The 6000-nt window shown below is 37.0% G+C and overlaps 2 protein-coding genes and 1 pseudogene across 4 annotated transcripts; 2 read left to right on the top strand and 1 right to left on the bottom strand.

Annotated features, from left to right (window-relative positions):
* The first annotated feature begins 663 nt into the window (after nt 1-663).
* Nucleotides 664-1470, top strand: LOC147943597 (putative F-box/kelch-repeat protein At2g44030). Its single transcript, XM_087512287.1, has one exon. It carries the CDS (start codon nt 667-669, stop codon nt 1468-1470), a length of 804 nt encoding a protein of 267 aa, XP_087368413.1. The 5' UTR covers nt 664-666.
* A 730-nt stretch (nt 1471-2200) lies between these two features.
* LOC147943596 (oxysterol-binding protein-related protein 1B pseudogene) lies at nt 2201-2962 on the top strand (annotated as a pseudogene). 2 transcript variants are annotated; one of them, XR_015556697.1, is made up of 2 exons: nt 2201-2310; nt 2555-2962. The product of XR_015556697.1 is annotated as an oxysterol-binding protein-related protein 1B pseudogene, transcript variant X1 (transcript). The 2 variants fall into 2 exon arrangements; XR_015556698.1 differs by having other exon boundaries at nt 2270-2310; nt 2575-2962.
* On the bottom strand, nt 2947-5161 carry LOC147943595 (protein CONSERVED ONLY IN THE GREEN LINEAGE 160, chloroplastic-like). Its single transcript, XM_087449923.1, has 9 exons — nt 4704-5161; nt 4577-4626; nt 4368-4464; nt 4179-4274; nt 3874-3954; nt 3660-3751; nt 3467-3559; nt 3298-3366; nt 2947-3198 (listed from the first exon to the last, which is right to left on the bottom strand). The coding sequence occupies exons 1-9, from the start codon at nt 5013-5015 to the stop codon at nt 3030-3032; spliced, it is 1059 nt and encodes a 352-aa protein (XP_087306049.1). The 5' UTR covers nt 5016-5161; the 3' UTR covers nt 2947-3029.
* Between the last annotated feature and the right edge of the window lie 839 nt (nt 5162-6000).

The following is a 6000-nucleotide window of genomic DNA, read 5'->3' as shown; positions in this document are numbered from 1 at the left end:
TAGTGTTAGTGGAATTCTTTCAAGGTTTAAAGTACTATCCAGTGACACTTTGAAAGTTTAAAATGTGATTTTCCCTATAAACAAGTAAAGCAATGTGACAATTTTGATAAACTATATTATAGATATATATATTTTTGTTTTGTCAAAATTTAACTATAAGATCAAACTTTTCTTTACAAAATCATATATTTGTATGAAAAATTGTAAAAAGTTATACTGCACATATTTTTTGATATGAAAAATAAAAATGTTACTCATTGCGATTGAGTGCATAGAATTAAAATCTAATTTCATTATAATGTAATGTACAGTGATATTGTATTTTAAAATCGAATGTGTAAACTCTAAATCCGGTATATAAAAAAAAATACAATTTAAAATTTTACATAGTTATCTTATACCTTAGTAAATATATAATTTGATCAAGTTTTAGTTTATTTGATTTGTTTCTATATATACGTAATTAGAAAATATATTAAGTATTAAAAAATAAGACAAAAAGGTCTTAGACATTCATAAATAAAATTTTCCAAAAATTAGTTGTAGAATTTTTCCAGACTAAAGAAAAAGAAAGAAGACATTTATAAAGAAGACATTTCTTTAATTAATTTAGGTTAAAAGCTCAGACTAAGGCATGATAAACACGAGGAAATCATCGTTGAAGAGATGAGAGAACCATCGTTGAAGAAAGAAGAAAGAAAGACGAGGAAATCATCTCCGACGTCGTTTTCTTTGTTACCGTACGACATTGTGCTCAACTGTCTCGCTCGTGTGTCGAGAACCCATCATCCAATATTGTCTCTCGTCTCCAAAAGTTTTAGATCACTCGTGGCTACGGCTGACCTCTATGCCGCACGATCACGCATCGGAAACACCGAGGAGTGCCTTTGTGTCTGTTTAAAAATGAAAGACAACCCTAGCCCTAGATGGTACATACTTTCATCAGAACACAAGTTGATACCAGCCCCTCCGTTTCCTTACGGCCAATATCCCAGTTTCTCAGCTGTTGTCTCAATTGGTTGCCATATTTACATAATCGGCGGAAGTGTCTCACAGGGAAAGAGAAGCAGGAGAGTGTATCTTCTCGATTGTAACTCCCACCAATGGCGTCGACTCCCCAAAATGTGTGTAGGTCGAAAAGCAGCGTGCGCTGATGTCGTTGACGGTAAGATCTATGTACGCGGAGGCTGCAGCGAGAAGTACCAGTTCACCGAAGTATGGAAAGAAGTTTACGACCCAATGAATCAAACTTGGGAGCTAGGTTTCCGCCCGCTGAAACGAGTAGGTTTCATGTCGTCTGATTTAAGATTGGTTCGAGCTAATTTGGCTTGTGCCAGAAGTCTGTATAACCGTGCCCTTGAGCGTGGCTTTTACAGTAATTTTTGCGTGTTAGCGATAGGGAAAAACGAATGGTGCAAAACAAAGGTAGATAGAGGCCATGGGACACTACTTTTCTCTGAGTTAAATTAAACTCTTGGTCGTGGACTAGCGTTGCGGGACTCGAAGAAATGTCGTCTCATCATCTGATCTCGGTGGCAAACTCTAGCAGAAAAGGAAGGAGAGTAACAGTTTGGTGGAAGAAGACGGTGGACTTTGGCCTTAAAACCGAGATTTGGTGTGCAGAGATTTTGTGTGAGAGACGAACAGACGGAATGGTTTGGGGAGTCGTAGAATGGTCTCAGAATGTGTTTACTTTCCAGGGACATGAACCGGATCCCCGTTTCTTCTTTGGCCACAATGCTATTGTGACACGATGATAGCTGAAATTTATTTATTTTCTTTTCAGTTTTGATTTTGTTTTTAATATATTAATGGTGATAGACATTGCAAATCATATACTACATTTTCTCCTTCAATTTTTAAATAATATCATTTTTTCTTAAGCATAATAGAATGGCTGCCTACCTAATAAGCTAGATATTGATAAGACTAAAGAACAATATATAAAGTAGAATCCAAGCATTTTTTTCTTTTTCATTTTGTATTCATGAGTATTTACATATTTATAGCTTAAACTTAAATAAAGAAAATCTAACATATAACATAGAGAATATATGTTTGACAGTTTGACACCTAACATATATAAAAATCCAATCTATTAATAATACAAGTAGCAATCCATAAATCAAAGTTATGTTATGATTATATTTAAACAAGTCTAACTTTATACAATATAATCTAGTTTTAATAAGTTTGTACAGAGAAATTAAATAAATTTTTAAGCTATAAATATGTATACACTCTCATGAGAACAGATAAATGATCCATACAAAAAGTTCGATTTTATATTCTTTTCTCTAGTTGCCTAAGGTAAAATATATACTTGACATTATTCTGTTGTGGTATTGGCTTTATAGACAGATAAGTAATCATAAGTCATGCAAAATGAAGCAGTTTCTTGGATTCAACTTTATTATTCAAACAAAGACCAAATATGGTGGTCCATTTACAGTTTCTACATGCATACATGTTTCGTGGTTCTACCATTAACATTCACATGATTGTTCTCTATATAAGTCATCTTAACCTCTTTCTTGTTCATATACTAACGCAGAGTAATAATTAAACCGACAGAAAAAAAAAACCAAGAAAATGGAAGCTAGAGTAATTTCTTGCACTACTTCTGGAGACGACAGGGTCGTGAAGATTGCTGTTCCGAATCATCAAGCGATTGCCAAATACAAAGCGGGAGAAAACGAAACGACCATTGTTGTTTCCGATGATGCATGCTCCGAGAATGGTGTCAAAGAGATTAAGAAGTGTTGCGAGAAGCTAGGTTACGTTTACGAAGGCAGACTCAACGAAGAATACACTCGAACCAACACCGGACCCGGTTTGGTCTGAAATTTTCATAATTTCAATTTAACTATCTATATGTTTTACTCTTTCTGCATTTGCTTTCTATGTACTATGTTCTTAATTATCTTGGTGATTTGCTTCTATGAATGAGTTTTTAAAGTTATTAGTTTTTATTACATTAAATACCTTTTTGCGTCTAGATTACATTTCTTACAACGCTGACTTTAACCTTACATATCACTGACCTCTGTGTCTGGAGAGATTGGTTCGGTTTTCTGAGTAGTAATGGAGATGGCTTCTTCTATAGCTTGAAAGAACGTAGCAATTTTGTAAGTAAAGAACCCAACCAACATTGGGATCAACTCCAAATGCATGAATCCATACTCGGGAACAAGTATTCTGCATATACATGAAGTAGCACGTAAATACGATTTGATGTAATCAAGTTGATCTTGATGGAAGACATACTACAAATGCACAAGAGAGAGAGACACTTACGCGTTCCATCTATTGAATATCATAACCAACACAACGGGGACTAGTAACCGTGGCTGGTTAGCTGCACCTCTATCAAATCAATTCAGTGAAAAGAACAGAGATAAGTGAGTGAGTGGCATTAATATAGATAACCAAAAGGAATTTGAATATAAACAAGTAGAAGTAGTACTTGACAACTCCTCTGGCTCCATCTGCCATGGCATCTACAGAGTTACCAAGCATCCTCATATACGCAAGTGAACCCATCAAACCAGCACCAAAACTGTAAAAGAATTTTAAAACAAGAAACCAAATAAAATGCAATCAGCTGATTTTACAATTCTTGACAGAGGTTTTGATGTTCTTTGCAGGAGAAGACAAACCTAAGTGCTATCTCCGGAGTGTATGAGATGTAAGCTGAGACTAAACCTACACCACCAATACCCAATGTGAGAACCTGTATCTTCTTTTTAAGCTGCAGAAAACAATCCAAAAGTCAAGAGACTAGTAAGAACTGAACGCCTCAAAAGGTAATGCCTTTCATGAGATCACAAACCGTTAAATGATTAGCTAGCTTTAGCTAATAAAAGAAGGTACCTTGAAATACTGTTCCCTGTCTTTAGCAGCCTGTACTTCTGGGTCACCACGTGGCCGCCTCAACTCCCTAAACATCACATCCTGTCGCACAAAACAGAATTTGAAAGAAAGGAATCAAGAACCAAGGTCTATGTTTCTCAATATTCTGATCAATGTTCCTAATGAAAAATGATCGATCATTCAGTTGGTCTGAAACTAATCAAGTCAATGAACAAAAGTGATCAATCAAGGTCTATGTTTTTCAATTCTGATCAATGTTTCCAATGAGAAATGATCATTCAGTTGGTCTGCAAAGATAAACTTACACTGCCACCAGTTGCAGCCTTAGTTGCTCTATCCCATTTGTCTTGCTCGCGACGTGTTGGTGCCAGTTTCCATTTAGGAGACGCAATAGCCTTACTCTAATTGACATTGAAACAAAGAGTAGAGACAACAACAACTAAACAATGCGGCTTCGTCAAATTGGCAAAATGATAATAATCAAATAATCTCACCATCTGTTTTTTAGCTTCTGAATTGGAAGTCTCACGTCGATCTTTCAGAAAGGATTTAGAAGACGATGCAAGCTCTTTGCTTAAATCAACATCCATACTGTTTTTTTTTCACAGATAACGACAACAACAACAAAGCAACCATTTTTAATCAAATTCAAACTACAAGAAAATAAAGTTGAGATTTTTATGAGTTTTAAAGAAGAGAGAACCTGTCAAGATTCATAACTCTGCTAAAGCTCAGAAACCCAGAAGAATCTTCCTGTTTGCATATCACAAGACAAAATTAAGTCTTTGATTCAAATTTGTAAGCAAATCACAGAAGCATAAAGATGGAACCTTTGAAGGAGATGGGTCGAGAGAAGAATCATCATCGGGGTCATCGAACAGTTTCTTCATCTGATCCATAAAATCTCTGTTCCAGATCAAATCAGTGGAAGTAATGGGATCTTCTTTTTCTCCTCCCCAGTACTTGCGGAGCTTGGTGGTAGTCGGAGGACCACCGTACTCTCCGGGAGAAACGCCGGTGGACCATTTCTCAGGTTTCTTGTTGGGTAGAATGATTTTGGTTGGTAGACGAGGATTGGGTGATTGATCTTGAGGAACCGGTGGTGTTGTTGATGTCGCTGAGATGTAACTAAGAATCGCCATGGATGAGTTTCTTGTGGAGTGATACGAGTTTTTCCAAAATATCTTAGTTTGTGGTAATTTTGGGGTTATTCTGTTTTTTTTTCTTCGACTTGTGTTGTGTGATATATTTTTTAATTTCAAATATTGAAAAATGTAAAAAATACAAATAAAAACTGATTAGTCTTTGGCTATTTTGCCAATTTTTTTTTTTTTTTTTTTTTTTTGTCAACAAAAGAATCAGCTCAAACGAACCAATTAGGGGGAAAATTGTTTACAAACAAAACATGATACGGGGAGGTACGCGCTTGGCGTGCCAAAGAATCCGCACTAATATTAGCTTTTCTTGAAATAAAAGATAAAGAAAAAGATGTAAATTCTTCCCTATCAATCTTGATGTCGTCCAGATACGTCGAGAATGCTGGCCAGTCGGAAGGAGAAGACACCATCTTCACCAAATCTGAGCAGTCTGTATAGAAAGCCACGTCTCTGAAATCATGACCGATCATGCAGCGCATCGCCCAAAGGAAAGCTTCAGCTTCAGCATGTAAAGGAGATAGACTTTGTCGGAAGGTCCTAGCGCCCATCAACGGAGACACAGCTTGGAGCGAGGTACAACACCAGCCGGCACCTGCAAATTGGTCTTCTGCTTTCCATGAACCATCTATGAAACAGCGGTGACCCGAAAAAACTGTTGGAAGGGAAGTAGTATCCGCCCTTACAGATAGACCTACAGGGATAGGGTGATAGATATCTAAATCCTCCTCTGCCTGAGCCTGCTGCCACCTTGTAGCTTCACCTTCTGCAACCCTAACAATATCCTCCGGTTGCTCCACAATATTTTCAAAAACACGTGCATTCCGTGCTTTCCAAATATACCACATTAGCCAAGGAAAAGCCGCAACATGAGCCCCAGGATTCTGCTGCCCTAAGAAGTGATCCACATTCGCATACACCGAATCCGTTGGAAAGGAAATCGGGCCCACCGGCACATGGGCTAAAGCCCAAA

The sequence above is a fragment of the Camelina sativa genome, chromosome 5, assembly GCF_030686135.1.
Source record: "Camelina sativa cultivar CO46 ecotype springtype chromosome 5, ASM3068613v1".
NCBI lineage: Eukaryota > Viridiplantae > Streptophyta > Magnoliopsida > Brassicales > Brassicaceae > Camelina > Camelina sativa.
This window is presented reverse-complemented; position numbering and strand designations above follow the sequence as displayed.

Coding starts and splice junctions, on each gene's coding strand:
- LOC147943597 (XM_087512287.1), top strand. CDS start 667: ATGAGAGAACCATCGTTGAAGAAAGAAGAAAGAAAGACGAGGAAATCA.
- LOC147943595 (XM_087449923.1), bottom strand. CDS start 5,015: ATGGCGATTCTTAGTTACATCTCAGCGACATCAACAACACCACCGGTT. Junction 3,560..3,659: donor ACTCCGGAGATAGCACTTAG/GTTTGTCTTCTC, acceptor ATTCTTTTACAG/TTTTGGTGCTGGTTTGATGG. Junction 3,199..3,297: donor ATATTCAATAGATGGAACGC/GTAAGTGTCTCT, acceptor ATGTATATGCAG/AATACTTGTTCCCGAGTATG.